This window comes from Heteronotia binoei, chromosome 1 (assembly GCF_032191835.1).
Source record: "Heteronotia binoei isolate CCM8104 ecotype False Entrance Well chromosome 1, APGP_CSIRO_Hbin_v1, whole genome shotgun sequence".
Lineage (NCBI taxonomy): Eukaryota > Metazoa > Chordata > Lepidosauria > Squamata > Gekkonidae > Heteronotia > Heteronotia binoei.
The window spans coordinates 267,987,806-268,007,814 of record NC_083223.1 but is presented as its reverse complement, the minus strand read 5'-3'; the positions used below and the strand labels follow the sequence as shown (position 1 = coordinate 268,007,814).

At 49.9% G+C, this 20,009-nt stretch overlaps 1 protein-coding gene across 1 annotated transcript in view; it reads left to right on the top strand.

Moving 5' to 3' along the window:
• UBAP2L (ubiquitin associated protein 2 like) overlaps nucleotides 1-20,009 on the top strand; it is a 113,238-nt gene that overhangs the window by 49,712 nt on the left and 43,517 nt on the right. Inside the window, 3 exon segments of the mRNA XM_060255476.1 lie at nucleotides 826-1,103; nucleotides 8,916-9,088; nucleotides 17,215-17,404. Of these exon segments, the coding sequence (XP_060111459.1) occupies nucleotides 826-1,103; nucleotides 8,916-9,088; nucleotides 17,215-17,404 (641 nt within the window).

Below are 20,009 nucleotides of genomic sequence, written 5' to 3'. Positions count from 1 at the left end.
CAAAAGATCTGGACAGCTGTGCAGCCACTGAAAGTTTTGAGTTCAGAAAAGGCAGAGCTTTCAGTCAGCTCGGATTAGCATGTTATGATCATGCAACAGCAGAACATAGAATCGTTGCCCAAAAGTAACTGTGTGGCAAAAAAATTCCAAACTTCAAATAATTCAGTAATATTTATAAGTCTTAAGGACAATTAAAAACAATTGTAATTTTTTAAAAAAATTATACGCGAGGCTGTCCGGGCGAAGCACTTGCACATTTGCACTTGCACATTTGCCCAAGTGTTCCTCGCGCTGAGCACTCAGTGGAAGAAGAAGAAGAAGAAGAAGAAGAAGAAGGATTTATATCCCACCCTCCACTCTGAATCTAAGTCTCAGAGCGACTCACAGTCTCCTCTGCCTTCCTCCCCCACAGCAGACATCCTGTGAGGTGGGTGGGGCTGAGAGAGCTCTGACAGAAGCTGCCCTTTCAAGGACAACCTCTGCCAGAGCTATGGCTGACCCAGGGCCATTCCAGCAGCTGCAAGTGGGGGAGTGGGGAATGATAAGAGTCCGCACACTTAACCACTACACCAAACTGGCTCTCACAGCAGCTGCCCTTTCAAGGACAACCTCTGTCAGAGCTATGGCTGACCCAAGGCCATTCCAGCAGCTGCAAGCGGAGGAGTGGGGAATCAAACCCGGTTCTCCCAGATAAGAGTCCGCACACTTAACCACTGCACCAAACTGGCTCTCAATGAGGAAGCGGAAGCTGGAAATCCCCTACCTGGGCCAGGCTGCGGAGGTAAAGCTTGAGTTGACCTTTCCCCTTTCTTTCCGGCCCAACAGATCTGAAGAACCCGTCAGACTCCACGGTGCACAGCCCGTTTGCCAAGCGCCAGGCCTTCCCGCCCACCTCGGCCATGATGGATGTGTTCCTGCAGGACAAGCCGCCTGTGGGGACCGCCTCCGTCGCGGCCCCGCCGCCCCCCTCATCCCCCCTGGCTAGCAAAACCAACCCAGTCCCTCAGATGTCCCCGGGCTCCTCGGACAACCAGTCCTCCAGCCCCCAGCCGGCCCAGCAGAAGTTGAAGCAACAGAAGAAGAAGGCCTCCTTGACATCAAAGGTAAGGAGGCAGCCGAGGACCCGAAGATGCGCGGCGGCTACTCGGGTGGGGGCAAACGCGAGGCTTAACCGAGGGTGCGGTTGCAAAGCATTGCCCGAGCGAGGCAGGGCATCAACCCCTCTGTAGTTCCATTTTGCTCCTTTCGGAGCCCTGAACTATGAAAACAAACCTGCAGAAGGCGAGGAGACAAACGGCACAAAGGAAGGGATCTTTGATGGTTGCTTAACCCAGGGGTGTCGAACTCGTTTGTTACGAGGGCCGGATTTGACGTAAATGAGACCTTGTCAGGCCGGGCCGTGTGTGTCATGAAATGTAATGCCAGGGAGCAGATGCAGACAAACGCAATTGTTTAAAAAAAAAAAAAAAAAAGCTTAAAATATTAGCAGTCTTGCAATATGTTGTTTATCTGATAGTCTCTGACAACTGACACCTCTTGTTCAAAAGTATTACATCAAAAGCTGGAGACAGTGTCTGTGCTGTAGCAATCCTGCGTATGCTGTTCAGGCGTTTTTCGGGCGTGTCTCTGTAAGTTGTAGACCCGCTTTTGATTTGACCGCGGGCCCGATAGGATTCCTCTGGGAGCCCGATCCGGCCCCCGGGCTGCACGTTTGACACCCCTGGTTTAACCCCACGCGTTTCATGTGCAGCTTCGTTGGGGGAATCTCCCAGATTCTTTTTTTAGATCCGTTCCTGTACAGATCTAAAAAACAATCTGGAAGATTTCCATTGACGAAAACTGCACTCGAAATACATAGGGCGTTATACGCTCATTAACCGGCTTTTCCTTTGCAACATTTGTCTTCTTGCCTTCGTTTCCCCTATAGGGGATACTCGGATTCCTCCAGGAAAACCCACAGTCAGAGCTTACAGTCAACAACCTTCCCCTGCTTCATGACATCTCTGGCCAGTGGGGTCCATAGGAACACAGAGCTGGAAGGGACCTCGAGGGTCATCTGGTCCAGGGGTGGCCAGACTGTGACTCTGGAAGCCTCATGTGGCTCTTTCACAATTATTGTGTTCCTCTTGAAGCCCCCACTGCCCTGTCAGCTGGCTTGGAGAAGGCATTTTCTCTCCTGAAATAATTTCGCCAAGCCAACCAGCAGCTTGGAGAATACATTTAAAGTTGCTTTCTTTCCACCTCTTCTTCTCCCCCGCCTATTTGCCTGCCTTCGTTCCTTCCTTGCAGCTCTCAAGCATCTGACGTTCATGTCTTGGGGCTCTCAAACATCTGACATTTATTCTGTGCGGCTCTTAACGTTAAGCAAGTTTGGCCACCCCTGATCTAGTCCAACCCCCTGCACGATGCAGGAAATTCACAGCTACTGTGCCCCCTGCTGTGTGTCCAGGGGAAGGCAAAAGCAACCAACCCTCCCAAGATGACAGTCTGGCCAGACCCCAGAGTGGTGACTGGCATTACCCTGGGCGTATAAGGAAAGGCCACAAGAGCCAAGCACTGGCTCATTGCCTCCTGTCCTTCCCTCTCACCGTCAGCCATTTCTGAATCCCAGTGTTTCTGTTGGCCAGGAGGGAAGCCTCCAGCAGATATATAGAATCCTCCTTTGACCGGTGCTGCACCCGATAGCAGTGAATTCTCAGAGTTACGTGTGGTGTGGAAGTTGTTCCTTAAGTTCTGGGCTCAACCGTAGGATCTGCGTGATGCATATTAGGGGTGATGGTGCAGATAAGAGGCCACGTGCGACGGATGTCTTTGTTTGCTCCTTGCCCGGAAAGCAAAGAGAGCTGGGTGAAAACTTCTGCAAAGAGAGCTGGGTGAAAACCTGTCTGGTTTGCATGCAGCCAAAATAGCAGCGCTGTTGCTACTTCTTCGGAGCTTAGCATAATTTCAAAGGCTAGCTGCGTTCGTCCGCAGTAGACGAGCTAGATTTAAATTCAGCCGCACTTTAGAGACCAACGACTTGTCCATGGTATAAGATTTTGTCAGATCCCCCTTTGTCAGGGGCTTAGCATCTAACTGAGGGGCGGCTACATAGAATAAATTACAGATGTATGGGAGCTGCAAGAACGGGAGGAAGGAAAAGGAAAATGGATGAAGGAAAGGAGGAGGGAGAGGTGGAAAGAAAGCAACTTTAAATGTATTCTCCAAGCTGCTGGTTGGTTTGGCTTGGAGAAGTGGTTTAAAGAGAAATGCCTTCTCCAAGCTGGCTGACAGGGTGGTGGGAGTTTCAGAAGCCACATAATACATGTGAAAGAGCCATATGTGGCTCCCGAGCCTCAGTTTGGCCAGCCCGATCGAGCCGCTGGCAGTTGAAGTTGCTATGCAGGTGCCGTGTAAGGAATCTTTTTTTTCCAGTGGTGGTTTGCATACCTGCAGTAGAGAAGAGTGTAGCATTAGTGTTCTGAGTGTCCAGGTTGAAGAGCGTGGCCTTGGCACCAGTTTGGACACCTGCCTGTTTTTATGGGAAAAAGACCATGGCGTATGCAAAGGGGCCTTTTGTTCACGTGACACGAGTCCAGGAATATCTGACAGCGATTCCTGTGTGCGCGCTGGTGTATAGTCACATTAAAAAGCGGCCGCGAGGGGAGAAGTTTATCTAGAACAGGGATCACCAGCATGCTTGTAGAAAGGCTTCTAGAGCAGCAGCTCCCAACCTTTTTGGCACAGGGACCGGTTTTGTGGAAGACTATTTTTCCACGAACTGGTGGAGGGGTGGTGCTGGGTTTTTTGCTGCCCCAGGCTGCCTCCCACGTCCTGCCGCTTTACCTCCATGGGGGTCTTTAACGGGGGGTACATAAGAGAAGCCGTGTTGGATCAGACCAATGGCCCATCCAGTCCAACACTCTGTATCACGCAATGGCCATAAGAACAGAAGAGAAGCCATGTTGGATCAGGCCAATGGTCCATCCAGTCCAACACTCTGTGCCACACAGTGGCAAATACACAAACGCACACACATATATATACACTGTGGCTAATAGCCACTGATGGACCTCTGCTCCATATTTTTATCCAATCCCCTCTTAAAGCTGGCTATGCTTGTAGCTGCCACCACCTCCTGTGGCTGTAAATTCCACATGTTAATCACCCTTTGGGTGAAGAAGTACTTCCTTTTATTTGTTTTAACCCTACTGCTCAGCAATTTCATCGAATGCTCACGAGTTCTTGTATTGTGAGAAAGGGAGAAAAGTACTTCTTTCTCTACTTTCTCCATCCCTTGCATAATCTTGTAAACCTCTATCATGTCACCCCGCAGTCGACATTTCTCCAAGCTAAAGAGCCCCAAGTGTTTTAACCTTTCTTCATAGGGAAAGTGTTCCAACCCTTTAATCATTCTAGCTGCCCTTTTCTGGACTTTTTCCGATGCTATAATATCCTTTTTGAGGTGCGGTGACCAGAATTGCACACAGTATTCCAAATGAGACCGCACCATCGATTTATACAGGGGCATTATGATACTGGCTGATTTGTTTTCAGTTCCCTTCCTAATAATTCCCAGCATGGCGTTGGCCTTTTTTCTTGCAATCGCACACTGTCTTGACATTTTCAGTGAATTATCTACCACGACCCCAAGATCTCTCTTATGGTCAGTCTCTGCCAGTTCATAGATGAAGATTGCTGCCTCGTTGCCTCTTCCACCCACCCAGGACCCAGGTGGACGAAAGAGGTGGTGCTTTGGAGCAAGGCCATTCTGCTTCTTTCAAACGCCCAGATCCTGGGCAGGCGGAAGGAGAGCTGGGGCTGCTCTGCCGTGCTCCATGGCCCGGTTGCTTACAGATCATGGACCAGTACCGGTCCAATGGCCTGGGAGTTGGGGACCTCTGTTGTAGAGGCCGCAGCTGGTAGATAAGCAGTTCTGCAGCTTTTATGCAACATATTTGCATTTCACCTCTCTGCTGTGCCCAAGACAGCTTGCAGAATAATAATAATAATAATAACTTTATTTTTATATCCCGCCCTCCCCCGCCGAAGCGGGCTCAGGGCGGCTAACAGACATGGAAATCCCATGATTCATATAAAACAATGTAAACAATTTTAATATATCAGTTGTATAATAAATTAATTTAAAATAGATAAAATATATAAAATGGGTGCTAAAATACTGTGATCATAATATCCATAAGATGGCTAGATGTGCATACGTCAGATTAATCGGGTTCCATCTCGAAGGCAAGCTGGAAAAGAAATGTTTTGCAAGCCCTGCGGAGTTGGTTCAGGTCCCGCAGGGCTCGCACCATCTCTGGAAGGTGGTTCCACCAACGAGGGGCCATCACTGAGAAGGCCTGCTCCCTAGTAGCCTTCAACCTAGCATCTCTTGGCCCAGGGATTGTTAGTAAGTTCTGAGAGCTGGATCTCAGTGCTCTCTGGGGCACATATGGGGAGAGGCGGTCCCTTAGGTAGGCAGGTCCTCGGCCATATAGGGCTTTAAAGGTAATAACCAGCACTTTATAGCGAACACGGTACACAACCGGCAGCCAATGCAGATCCCGCAGCCCAGGCCGCGCAGAACACAAATGCAGGCAATGAAAAACATAGTTGAAATGCATTTATCGAGTTAAAGCTGCAGCTTCTGCAACAAACGCCCCCAGTTGTCAGTCAGGGACATTCGTGGCTTCCTCCAAAAGCGCAGAATTATGATGAGCAGGGTTGTTTTGTTGTTGTTGGGTTTTTTTGGGCAGGGATGCAGTTCTGGCTGGCTTGGTGTCAGGGGGCGTGGCATGATATGCAAATGAGTTCCTTCTGGGCTTTTTCTAACCAAAAAAAGCCCTGTGTGAAACAGTGGTGACACCGGGGGTGTGACCTAATCTACAAATGAGTTTCTGCTGGGTTTTTTTCCTGCAAAAAAAGCCCTTGCGATGGATACGTCCTCAGCAGCACCGAGGTTTTCCCTCTGCATTGGGTGATCTCTTATCAAAGAGATGGGTCTAGATCAGTGGCCCCCAACCTTTTTGGCACCAGGGACTGGTTTCTTGGAAGACAATTTTTCCACAGATGGGGGGGGGGCACTGGGGTTTTGCTGTCCCAGGCTGCCTCCCCCCACCTGTGCCCATCCCTGCCCCCATGGAGGTCTTTAAATGGAGGGGGGGGAGAGAGACCGGGGCTGTTTCTTCCACCTCCCCACTAGGTGGCCAGACAGCAGAAGGCCAATCTGCCTCCCCCTCCCATTTAAAGACCCCGCTGATCACCTGATTGGCGGGGGCGGGGTCTATAAATGAGGGATAAGCTAAGGTCGCAGCAGTGCTGCCCCTTCCACCAGCCCGGGACCCGTGCGGATGAAAGAGCCAGTGCGCCCTCACTCCAAGGCTGCCTCCCCTACGAGGGGACGAAGCTTCAGAGCGACGCCACGCTGCCTCTTTCGCCCGCCTGGGTCCCAGGCAAAAGAGGTGGCGGGGCCGCTCTGCCTTGCACCGCAGCCCAGCTGCTAGCAGGCCATGGACCGGTATTGGTCCACGGCCCGTTGGTTGGAGACTCCTGCTCTAGATAGCGCAGGCTAGCCGTATCTCGGAAGCTGAGCAAGAGCCCTTCGTAGTGTTGGATGGGAAAACTGCCAAGGAAGTCTGGGGTCACTCCACAGAGGCTGTTTGTCTGTGTTTGTCTCCGTAAGCTGGCTGCTACTTGGTAGCAAATAAAAAAGAAAAGGCCTTCCCTCCCTCCTCCCTCTTCCACAGCCAGTCTTTCTCTTGCCTCTGCAGTGAATACGGTTCCCAAACTGGCGTGGCTGCAATTAGACTGCTGCTTCCGTCCACTTTCAGAGTGAATCCTTCTTCAGGCTGCTCACCAAGGGACACAGCAGTTTCAATTTGGCTCTGCTCTGTCTTATTTCCAAGGATCAAACAAGGCTCCACACTTCTATTTGTTCTTGGCTTCTCTTGAAGGGGCCGGAAGCTAAGAGAAGCTAAGGACAAATAGAAGTGTGGATCCATGCTTGATCCTTTGGCGATAGACAACGTAAGAGAAGCTATGTTGGGTCAGGCCAGTGGCCCATCCAGTCCCACACTCTGTGTCACATAAGAGAAGCCATGTTGGATCAGGCCAATGGCCCATCCAGTCCAACACTCTGTGTCACATAAGAACAGAAGAGAAGCCATGATGGGTCAGGCCAATGGCCCATCCAGTCCAACACTCTGTGTCACACAGTGGCCATAAGAACATAAGAGAAGCCATGTTGGATCAGGCGAGTGGCCCATCCAGTCCAACACTCTGGGTCACACAGTGGCCATAAGAACATAAGAGAAGCCATGTTGGGTCAGGCCAGTGGCCCATCCAGTCCAACACTCTGTGTCACACAGTGGCCATAAGAACATAAGAGAAGCCATGTTGGATCAGGCCAATGGCCCATCCAGTCCAACACTCTGTGTCACACAGTGGCCATAAGAACATAAGAGAAGCCATGTTGGATCAGGCCAATGGCCCATCCAGTCCAACACTCTGGGTCACACAGTGGCCATAAGAACATAAGAGAAGCCATGTTGGGTCAGGCCAGTGGCCCATCCAGTCCAACACTCTGTGTCACACAGTGGCCATAAGAACATAAGAGAAGCCATGTTGGATCAGTCCAATGGCCCATCCAGTCCAACACTCTGTGTCACACAGTGGCCGAAACCCCCAAGTGCCATCAAGAGGTCCACCAGTGGGGCTAGAACCCCTTCCACTGTCCCCCCCCCCACAAACACCAGAATACAGAGCATCACTGCCCCAGACAGAGAGTTCCAACGATAAGCTGTGCCTAATAGCCACTGATGGACCTCTGCTCCATATTTTTATCCAGTCCCCTCTTGAAGCTGGCTATGCTTGTAGCTGCCACCACCTCCTGTGGCAGTGAATTCCACACGTTAATCACCCTTTGGGTGAAGAAGTACTTCCTTTTCTAACCCGTCTGCTCAGCAATTTCATTGAATGCCCACAAGTCCTTGTATTGTGAGAAAGGGAGAAAAGGACTTATTTCTCTATCTTCTCCATCCCATGCATAATCTTGTAAACCTCGATCATGTCATCCCGCAGTCAACATTTCTCCAAGCTGAAGAGCCCCAAGCGTTTTAACCTTTCTTCATAGGGAAAGTGTTCCAAACCTTTAATCATTCTAGATGCCCTTTTCTGCACTTTTCCCAATGCTATAATATCCTTTTTGAGGTGCGGCGACCAGAACTGCACACAGTACTCCAAATGAGACCGCACCATCGTTTTATCCAGGGGCATTATGATACTGGCTGATTTGTTTTCAATTCCCTTCCTAATAATTCCCAGCATGGCATTGGCCTTTTTTATTGCAAACGCACACTGTCTTGACATTTTCAGTGAGTTCTCTACCACGACCCCAAGATCTCTAAAAATTGAAATTGTATCCCTTGGGGAGCTGCCTGAAGGGAGGATTCACTCTGAAAGTGGACGGCTTGTTCCTTGTCTGGCCTGCGTGGCAGGTTTAGGCCTGTTGGTTGTGGGCTAGGGCTACTTTTTCTCTGAAAGCACCAATGGGTGGCCAAGAGACTTATGAAGCAGGAAGCCTCAGGCCATGTGCAGCCTCTGTGCACTTGCCGTACATGAGAACCTCAGAAGAGTCTCGCTTGTATGAACATACGAACATATGAAGCTGCCTTATACTGAATCAGACCCTGGGTCCATCAAAGTCAGTATTGTCTACTCAGACTGGCAGTGGCTCTCCAGGGTCTCAAGCTAAGGTTTTTCACACCCAATTGCCTGGACCCTTTTTAGTTGGAGATGCCGGGGATTGAACCTGGGACCTTCTGCTTACCAAGCAGATACTCTACTGCTGAGCCACCGTCCCACTGTCCTCGCTGTATCAGACCAGAGGTCCATCTAGTCCAGCGTTCCGTTACACCCCTCCCTGTTGTCCTCAGATTCCCGCTTTGGCGGTGGAGATGCCCGGCTCTGCGGATATCTCAGGGCTCAACTTGCAGTTCGGGGCGTTGCAGTTCGGTTCGGAACCTGTCCTCTCGGAGTACGAACCCACTCCGGCCACGAGTGCCTCCGCGAGCCAGCCTCCGAGCAGCCTGTACACAAGTACGGCGAGGTGAGTCTCTGCATACTTCTGCATCGCGGCAAAGGCGAGGGTTTATTTATTATATTCCATTTACGGATCACCGAATCCCTGCTGTCGCAGGGTTCCGGGCGATGTACGGTATAGGAAAGGGCAGCTCCACCTATCGCTACTTTATAATGCAGAGGGGTGTATGAAATTAAGAACATCAGGTCAGGCCAGTGGCTGCCCATCCAGTCCAACGCTCTTGTGTCACACTGTGGTCAAAACCCAGGTGCCATCAGGAGGTCCACCGGCAGAACCAGAGCTCCAGAACCTTTCCTATTGTGACCCCTCAAGGACCAAGAATACTCAGCATCATTGGCTCAGATAGAGGGCTCTATCTACGCCTTGTGGCTAATAGCCACTGACGGACCTCTGCTCCAGATGTTTATCCAATGCTTGCTACGCAGGGCTTTTTTTTTTGTAGCAGGAACTCCTTTGCATATTAGGCCCCACACCCCTGATGTAGCCAGATCTCCTGGAGCTTGCAGAAGGTCCTGTAAGAAGAGCCCTGTAAGCTCTTGGAGGATTGGCTGCATCAGGGTGTGTGGCCTAATATGCAAAGGAGTTCCTGCTACCAAAAAAGCCCTGTTGCTATTCTGTTGCTCCCACTACCTCCTGCAACATTGAATTCCATGTGTTAATGATGTTTTGATTGAAGAAGTACTTCCTTTTATTGGTTCCTCTCATTTTCGTGGTTTTTTTTTTCATCTTCTTCGTGGTCTCTGTGCATCACACTGATGGGATATAGGCGCCCGCGCCGATCTCGATCGGTATTCTTGAAAGCTGCGGATTTCCGCGCCCCAGGCCCAGTGTGCATGCGCAGAAGCCCCACCGCGCATGCTCACAGGGACCGGAGCGGACATCCCGCCAGTTCTCTTCTGACCGCCGCTTGGATCAGTCGATCTCTCGCTACGGTCGGTAGAAATCCTTTCTTGGAAGTTGCTATTGTTGGATTTATCAGATATTTATTTGGCTTAGTCCACACAACAGTCTTTTTAAAGACTAAGGGGCGGAAAGAAACATTTTTGTTTCGGGACTTTCTCCTCAGCTCTCTCTTCCCGCCCTTTCCCCCCCCCCTCCCCCCCGCATGGAAAAGCGGTGGGGATTTTTCAAAAGGTGCAGGAACTGCGGTAGCAAAATCGCTCCCCCAGACGGGCACGCTCTTTGTCTTTTTTGCCTGGGAGAGACACACATCCCTGACGCGTGTGCTCACTGCGCGAAGTTTTCCCGCCAAACGAAGAAAAACCGCGCGGGACGTTTAGCGGCGGCACTGATGGAAAAAGCCCTGTCGCCTAAGAAGATGTCGACGGCGCAGCACAAGCCGTCAACGTCGGAGTCGCTCGGCACCGACAAGAGCGCCCCCGACGCCGATCGCCCCACGAAGCCGGGCTCGGCATCAAGGTCCGCCTCCTCCACTCCTGCAAAACGGCCAAGGGAGGAGAAGGGACCTCAGCCGGAAGCGAAGAAGAAAAAGTCGGATAAGCATCGGTCGTCCGCGACTTCGCTCCCGACATCGCCATCGGAATCGGCAGCGAGAGTTCCACCGTTGAAGCTATTTGCTTCCCCTCGCCGCCGTTCAAGCCCCCCGGTATTGGCATCGATGTCGACGCAAATCGCCATCTCTTCCGACTCGGACCGCGACTTTGATCTATCGCAACGATCGGGAGCAGAAGGTAGTCCACCAGATATACATATTGTGGAGGACACTGTTCAACCCCGAACACCGGCCCGAGACCCATCGGTCAGCCCCGATCATCGGCGGAACCGAAGCCCCAAAAAGGATCGACCCACTACACCCAGAGAAGACAGCGGGCGCGACTACTCAACCAGCCCTCGGCGTAGTCCCCGGGGTCGACATCGATCCCGAGATTCAGAGGAGAGATCCCGCATCAGAGATCGATCTCCTCGGAAACCACCGCCCCCAATGTCATGGGATCAGCGGCAGTGGCAATACCTATACGGGTCGTGCCCTATGCCCTCCATGTTCCCCTGGTTCACACCCAGACCTCTGGATTGGGACCAGCAGTCTGAAGCATCGGTACGATCCCGGACGTCGTACAAGCCGAGGCACACTCCGTCGGTGTCGAAACCACCTGACACGACACCGCCAAGGACACAAAAGACTTCCCCACGACGGCGAAGTTCGGAGACTCGGAAGACCCCTGAGTCACCAAAGGCTCCAGAGACGCCCAAACATTCCTCGGAGCACTCGGGCTCTGTAGAAGGCTCCCCCAGATCTGAGGAAGGTTCTCCCCGGGAAGACCAAGACATCTCCTCCCCAGAGGAACCGGCTCCATCAAGTAAAGTGGGCGAGGAGCTCCCCATATCCCCATCCGAGGACTTGAAATCGTATGGGGATCTGATTAGACGGATGGCACACACCCTGTCGCTACCGACGGTCCAACCAGAACCGGTAGTCACCGACAACGTATTCGATGTCGTCCAGCTAGACACCTCGACGGCCATCGCCTTACCGCTTACAACGGTCATGCTCCACACCACAAAATCGTCCTGGGACAAACCAGCTTCAACACCAATAAGCTCCCGCAGGCTGGACCATATGTATCGAGTCCAGGAATCCACAGCAGAGTTTTTATTCACCCACCCGAAACCAAACTCTGTAGTAGTGGCGTCGTCCTCAAAAGCCAGAAAGACAAATGCTTCTCCCCCAGACAAAGAAGGGAAGAAGCTAGACAACCTAGGCAGAAAGTTCTACACAGCAGGTTCGTTAGGAGTAAAAGTTGCAAACTATGGAGCGTGTATGGGCCGCTATCAATATGCCCTATGGGACCAATTGTCGGCTCTACCAGACCTGTCAGAACACACCAAACAGGCAATGAAGAAAATCCAAAAGGAAGGCATTGCATTAGCAAAACAGCAAATCAATTCTGCCAAACACGCAGGTGACATTGCAGCAAAGACACTTACCTCAGCGATCACCCTAAGACGTCACTCTTGGTTGCGATCCACGGCGCTCCAGCAGGATACACAATCCTGCATCGAAGATCTCCCATTTGATGGAAGCGGATTATTCAGCTCCAATACTGATACCATACTGCAGGAGATGGATAAAAGTATTAAAACGTCACGCAATTTGGGGGTCCCCATCTCATCTAGGCCCCAAGGGAGACGCTCCTGGAACAAGCCGTGGAACAAGAAGCAGTTCCCCAAGCAGCCTACAGAACAACAATGGAGACCCAAGGGCTCCACATCTTACTCCAAACCCCCGTACAACACCAAAACGAAGTACTCACCTACTTCATCACAGTCATCCAGACAAAAGGGGAATAGACCGTCCAAACAGGGTCTTTGACTGCCCTTCCCCCTGTTTTATCCCTTCCCCTTCGGACCCGGACCATACCAGACTTTTCCCTTATTTCCAGGCATGGTCCACAATCACTACGGACAAATGGGTCTTGTCGATAATCCGGATGGGTTATCAAATAGAATTCAGAGAAAACCCTACAGTTCCCACCGTCATCCACACCAGGGTGTCCCTCACACTACAGACAGAGGTTCAATCCTTGCTCGAGAAAGATGCAATAGAACGGGTGCCAGTCAACCAGATCGGACAAGGTTTTTACTCCCGATATTTCACCATCCCCAAAAAAGATGGAGGCCTTCGGCCCATTATGGACCTACGAGGCCTGAACCATTTCATACCAAACCAGAAATTCAGAATGGTCTCCCTACAAAACATCCTACCCCTACTGAACCAAGGGGATTGGATGGCCACACTGGACCTGCAAGATGCCTACTTTCATGTAACTATACACCACGACTACAGGAAGTTCCTCAGGTTTGCAGTTGGAGACTCCCACTACCAATACAAAGCCTTGCCTTTTGGCCTCTCCACGGCACCGAGAGTTTTTACAAAGACCATGGTGGTGGTGGCAGCTCATCTACGTCTACAAGGGATCACTATCTTTCCTTACATAGACGATTGGCTGCTGGTGGCGAGTTCGAAACCCCTACTACTACAGCACATAGAAGTCACCTTAACCCTTCTGCAAACCTTAGGCCTACAGGTCAACCTAAAGAAATCGGCACTGCAACCCGCTCAGAGGGTGCAATTCATAGGGGCCATTCTGGACTCACGAGTTTGCAGGGCATTCCTCCCGGCACAAAGAGCGGAGGACATCCAATCCCTAATACATGTGTTCTTAGTCAACCCTACAGTCACAGCGTTCCAAGTCCAACGCCTCCTGGGCTTAATGGCAGCGACCACGGCAGTACTGAAATTCGCCAGATTCCACATGCGAATGCTACAGTTATGGTTTCTGCGCGTGTTCAACTGTCAGACAGACCTCCCCTCACGCCAACTGACGGTCCCAACGTCAGTAATCTGGACTCTATACTGGTGGCAGGAAAAGCAGAACCTCCTCCAAGGAGCCCCATTTCACAGGCAGACTCCCACATTCACCATAACGACGGATGCATCCTTATGGGGCTGGGGAGCACATGCGAACGATATGTGTGTGGGGGGCAGATGGCCTCAGGGCCTTCTGCACTGCCACATCAATTTCCTAGAGCTGCTGGCCATACATCATGCCATTCTCTCATTCAGACACCAGATTGTGGGGAGAACGGTAGCGATCTTGACAGACAACACCACAGCCCTATCTTATGTAAACAGACAAGGCAGCACAGTCTCAAGGAAGTTATGCCTTCTAGCGCTACAGATTTGGGAAATCTGCAGAGAGTCGAACGTTACCCTAGTAGCCACTCATCTACCGGGCAATCTGAATGCCTGTGCAGATTACCTCAGTCGGGGAGGGGCCTCACTCCACGAGTGGGAACTCAACTGGGAGTTCCTCCAACCGGTGTTCCAGAAGTGGGGCACACCGGAAGTGGATGTCTTTGCCACACGCAACACTGCAAAATGCGACAAATTTTGCTGCAGAGGGGGTGCAGACCCTCTGTCGTTGGGAGATGGGTTACTGATCCCATGGACTCGCTTGCATGTGTACCTTTTTCCACCGATCCCACTAATTACGAGGGTGATTCACAAGATTCAACTCGAACACCCCAAGGGGATTCTCATCACACCGTGGTGGCCCAGACAGCAGTGGTTCTCTCCGATACTGAGGCTGTCTCGCGGAATGTTCCACCAATTTCCGATGAGCCCAGACCTTCTACTGTCACACGAGGGACGAGTGATTCACCACGACGTGCCTCACTTGAAACTCACGGCATGGAGGCTGGTGTGACGACATTGTCCGATAGAGCCCGGGACGTTATGTTGAATAGTAGGAAATCCTCCACGAGAAAATCATATGATTATAAATGGACAAGGTTTATCCAATTTGTGAACAAAACTAACAGGGAACCCAAGACAGCAGGCCTCCCACTAGTGCTGGACTTTCTGCTCTCACTCCTTGACAGGGGACTAACGGTGTCATCTGTGAGAGTGTACTTAGCAGCCATATCGGCTAACCATGAGCAACTTGAAGGCCACTCTGTGTTCTCACACCCTGATACTAAACGGTTCTTAAAGGGCTTGGCCAAGTTGTACCCTGCGGTGCGAATCCCAGCCCCTGCTTGGGACCTCCCAGCGGTACTACGGGCATTAACGGGAAAACCCTTCGAACCCATGGCGACATGTTCCTTGCAATTACTGTCCTGGAAAACAGCCTTCTTAGTGGCCGTTACCTCTGCTCGCAGGGTTGGTGAACTGGCAGCGCTGCGCTGCGATGACCCATATTTGAAATTCAGTACGGAAGGAGTGTGCTTACGTCCTGATGTAACCTTTCTTCCGAAAGTAACGTCTGCTTTTCACCTGAATGCAGAAATATGCCTACCCACATACTTTCCTAATCCAAGTACAGACTCAGAAAGGAGACTCCATACACTGGATGTAAAAAGGGCTCTCTCATTCTACTTGCATAGAGTGAGACCTGGACGAAGGGACCCTAGACTCTTTGTCTCGTACTCCACAACATCGCAAGGTGTAAGAGTTTCGTCGCAGCGAATCTCTAAGTGGTTAACCGAGACTATAAAACTGTGCTACCTGTTGAACAAGCAACCTCTGCCAAGACAGATTAGAGCTCATTCCACGAGAGCCCTAGCTACTTCGGCAGCCTTTATGAGAGGAATACCACTGAAAGACATTTGTGATGCTGCCACTTGGTCCTCCTCGCATACGTTTATCAACCATTATGCGCTGGACCTGAACTGGCGTAGACGCTCATCAGTGGGCCGTGCGGTGCTTCAAGAGGTTTCTCGCTGATGGACCGTTGCACCCTCCTCCAGGTAGGACTTTGGCTTGCTAATCTCCCATCAGTGTGATGCACAGAGACCACGAAGAAGATAGACAGGTTTCCTACCTGTAACTGATGATCTTCGAGTGGTCATCTGTGCAGTCACACTACCCGCCCTCCTTCCCCTCCGCTGCCGGTCCATCTATAAGGGCTTACGCAGCGGTCAGAAGGAACTGGCGGGATGTCCGCTCCGGTCCCTGTGAGCATGCGCGGTGGGGCTTCTGCGCACTGGGCCTGGGGCGCGGAAATCCGCAGCTTTCAAGAATACCGATCGAGATCGGCGCGGGCGCCTATATCCCATCAGTGTGACTGCACAGATGACCACTCGAAGATCATCAGTTACAGGTAGGAAACCTGTCTTTTTAGTGTTGATTTTAAGTATTTGTGCTCCCATAGTTCATTAGTCTCTGATTGGGAATTTGGTCTGAGATCTTCCCTATATCTGGAGAGGAGTATTATTATTATTGTTGTTGTTATTATTAGGCCACAGCATACAAAGATGTCAGCAGAGCTGACAAAGAGAGCCAGTTTGGTGTAGTGGTTAAGTGTGCAGACTCTTATCTGGGAGAACCAGGTTTGATTCCCCACTCCTCCACCTGCACCTGCTGGAATGGCCTTGGGTCAGCCATAGCGCTCTCAGAGTAGTTGTCAGTGAAAGGGCAGCTGCTGCGAGAGCTCTCTCAGCCCCACCCATCTCACAGGGTGTCTGTTGTGGGAGAAGAAGATACAGGAGATTGTAAGCCACTCTGAGTCTCTTGATTCAGAGAGAAGGGCGGGGTATAAGTCTGCACTTCTTCTTCTTCTTGTGAAGGATTTTCAAAGGCAGGGTATAAGAAGGCAAACTCAGAGGCAGTCAACTAGAGGGGAATTAGGTGGAGCATTCCAGAGGCTCTAGCCTGGGACTCAGCATTCCCTCTAAGCCAGGGGTGTCGAACTCGGATCTGACATAAGTGAGACCTTGTCAGTCTGGGCCATGCGGGTCGTAAAACATAATGCCATGGAGGGGAAGATATAAACTTTATAAAGGACGCAGACGAACACACACACTCAGCCTAATCCACCTCTCTTACTTCTCTGTTACCAACAGAAGTGAGAGAGGCTTGGCTCGGTAGCTCTGCTGTGCAACTGAGAGAGCCTGGGAAAGCTAGCTTTCCTTCTCCTACTTCCTCTCCGCGGTAGGAGCTTTGCTCTGAAGCTTCTGTGCGATTGAGGCAGCCTGGCAAAGCAAGTTGTGGTGAAGAAGGAAGCAGACAACAGTGAGTTGCTCGTGGGGCTGTTAGAAGCCCTCTGGGGGCCTGATTTGGCCCTGGGGCCGCATGTTTAACACCCCTGCTCTAAGCTGTGCACATGAGCGGCTGTTCGTTAACACAAAGCCCTGCTCAGCAGCGGTCTGGAGCTGCGCAGGATCTCGCACTGCCCATTTCCCATTTTTAAGATCTCGGCAGGTGAATTCTGCTCAGGATGTTAATTGCTGCGCTCAGTAGGGAAAGAAAATCAGAGCATACCTTAGGCTCAGCTGCATACCAGTGGACCCTTTTCTGTCTCCCTCATAGATGTAAAGGGGGACAACGTATGCCACAGCAAGTCCTGGGTTCGCTGGCAGATTTGGTCATGCAGATGTCAGTGGCTGGCCCGCTGCCCGCAGTGCTCAGATAGCGAGTTTCTCGCTCCAGATTTCCTGTGTATAGATTTAAAAGGGCGTAGAGTTTAGCGGAGCAAAAGGTGTTACCACGGGAACCACTGCACAGGCAGAGTCAGAATTCCATAGTCTTCCTAGCTGCTCCTTTGCTGATCTTCACCTTTGGCAGACACGTTAACTGCAGCTGAGGGGGCCTCTTCTCTTTTCTCCTCCAGCGAGTCTCTGTCCACGATTTCGTCCAACAAGACCCAGGAGTCTGGTTACCAGAGCAGCACCATGCCTACAGCAACATATACCTCCCAGAACAGCGCTCAGGGACCACTGTATGAGCAGAGATCCACCCAGACCCGGCGATACCCAAACTCCATCTCGTCCTCACCACAGAAAGACTTGACCCAGGCCAAGGTAGGTACTTCCTCCAGGGTAGGCATGTCCAACTTCAAACAGGTCATCTATTTTTTCTGGACAAAAGTGCTGGCGATCTACCATCATGAAAATTAAGTTTCAAATTAGTTTCAAATTAGAATTTAACCCACCAAAGTTGGGTTCCACCGCCTCCCCCCCCCCCCCCCCATATTTACAATGCACCTTCTGTCATTTACTGGTAAGCAAAAACAAAACAGAGAGACGAAGATCCAGAAAGAAGCGCGAACAGTTTTTCTTAAATTTTTATTGTTATAACTTTCTTTAACTTTTATTGAGTAATTTCTGTTAAATGTAGGTCAGATATTGATCCAGGCTGATCTTGCGCAATCTTGAAAACGTCGCTCTTGCTAATTAGTGAGACGTCTGAGCCTGCATTTCATCCATCAGCTTTTTGAAGTTGGGTGAATATTGCGTGAGGGCCAGTCTCAGGGAATCCTGGAGATGCTCATATGTCATGTTGGAACGCTGTGTACTCTTTGTCGTTTTCAGATGGGAAAACGCAGATTCACACAAATAAGTTGAACCGAAACGGGAGTGTACAGCTTCACTGCATCTTCTCAAGTTGAGAAATTTGTCTTGAGGCACTAGCTTCCAAAACGCTTCTTGCTCAGCGCGGGTCTTGAGAAAAATGTCATTTTTAAGGGTTACTATTTCGTTTTCAAGAGATGCCTTGTTCAATGAGTAATTTTTACTGATAGCGGCTGCAGTTTCCTTAATGTCCATATCTGCTTTGAATGGGTATGACGAGTACTCCACAACTTTTTCAATTCTTTGGAAGTCTCAGAACCTTTTTTCAAATTCCTGGATAACAGAGCAGATTTCTGTCGCATACTTCTTGTTCTGAAAAACAAAATTTGGATATTGTCCCAGATGGTCCTGCATATTAGGAAAATGATCAAAAGCGTTGTTTGCAAGGTCAGTCATCATTAGCTCAAATTTGCTCTTGTAGGATGAAACTGTACTCATCATCTCGCCAATGCATTTGTTTTTACCATGTAGTTCAATGTTCATATCACTTAGTTCGCCTGTAAAGTCAGCGAGAAATGCCAGATCACATAACCACTCCTCATCTTCCAACTCTGCTTTGTCATCTCCCCTCGCCTTCAAAAACCTTCTTATTTCATTCAGCAAATCACAGAATCTTTGCAGATATTTGTAGCTACTTAGCCACTTCACATCTGTGTGCAAAATGATTTCCGCTGCCCCTTCATCAAGAGTAAGATTGAAAAGCCGTCTTTGAAGTGACCTTCCACTAACTGAATTTACAATTTTGAAAGTGATGTCCACGACAGTCTTTGTATTGAGTCTCTTGATTGCCAAAACTTGCTGGTGAATGATGCAGTGGTAAGAAAGGAAATCTGGAAAGTAGCCATGCTGTCTACAGAAACTCTTATGAAACTGTTAACCTCACCTGTCATTGCTCTTGCTCCATCAGTAGTGATGGAAACAAGTTTATTCAATGGAAGGTTACACTTTGTCACAAAAGAATGGAAAGAGCTGAATATTTCCTGACCGGTAGTTCTCCCTTTTAGAGAAATAATTCCAAGTAGTTCTTCTTTAACACTGAAGTCTTCAAAAACCATCCAGATAAAGACTAGTAACTGGGCTATGTCTCTTATATCTGTAGATTAAGAACATAAGAGAAGCCATGTTGGATCAGGCCAACGGCCCATCCAGTCCAACACTCTGTGTCACACAGTGGCAAAAAATTTTATATACACACATACACTGTGGCTAATAGCCACTGATGGACCTGTGCTCCATATTTTTATCTAAACCCTTCTTGAAGGTGGCTATACTTGTGGCCGCCACCACCTCCTGTGGCAGTGAATTCCACATGTTAATCACCCTTTGGGTGAAGAAGTACTTCCTTTTATCCGTCTTAACCTGGCTGCTCAGCAATTTCATCGAATGCCCACGAGTTCTTGTATTGTGAGAAAGGGAGAAAAGTACTTCTTTCTCTACTTTCTCCATCCCATGCATTATCTTGTAAACCTCTATCATGTCACCCTGCAGTCGACGTTTCTCCAAGCTAAAGAGTCCCAAGCGTTTCAACCTTTCTTCATAGGGAAAGTGCTCCAGCCCTTTAATCATTCTAGTTGCCCTTCTCTGGACTTTCTCCAATGCTATAATAATCCAGTTAGAGTGCGAAAGCAACACTAACTGAAACATCCTTCAACAATTGTTCAGTTGTGTCTTCACAGATCTTTTCTATTCGCCACACAACGGTGTTTCTTGACAATTGTACATCTTGAACAGCAGCTATGATCTCTTTCTTATTCGTAAATCCTTCAAAAAGATTGTCTGCTGCTTCAAGAAAACAATCTTTTACAAATTCTCCGTCATCGAAAGGTTTGCATTTCTTTGCGATCAGGTTGCTGACCTTGAAGGATGCCATGGTTGCATTGACCGAATGTGACCTTGGCTTTGCCATCATCTGTTGCTGTGCAGCCAATTTAGATTTAAGCTCTTTGAGCTTCAGTTTACAAATTTCACTTTTGGGTGGAAAATCCGCATCAAACTTATTGCTATGCAGAGCCTTATAGCGATGCTCCAGATTACCCTTTTTGGGCAAGGATACAGC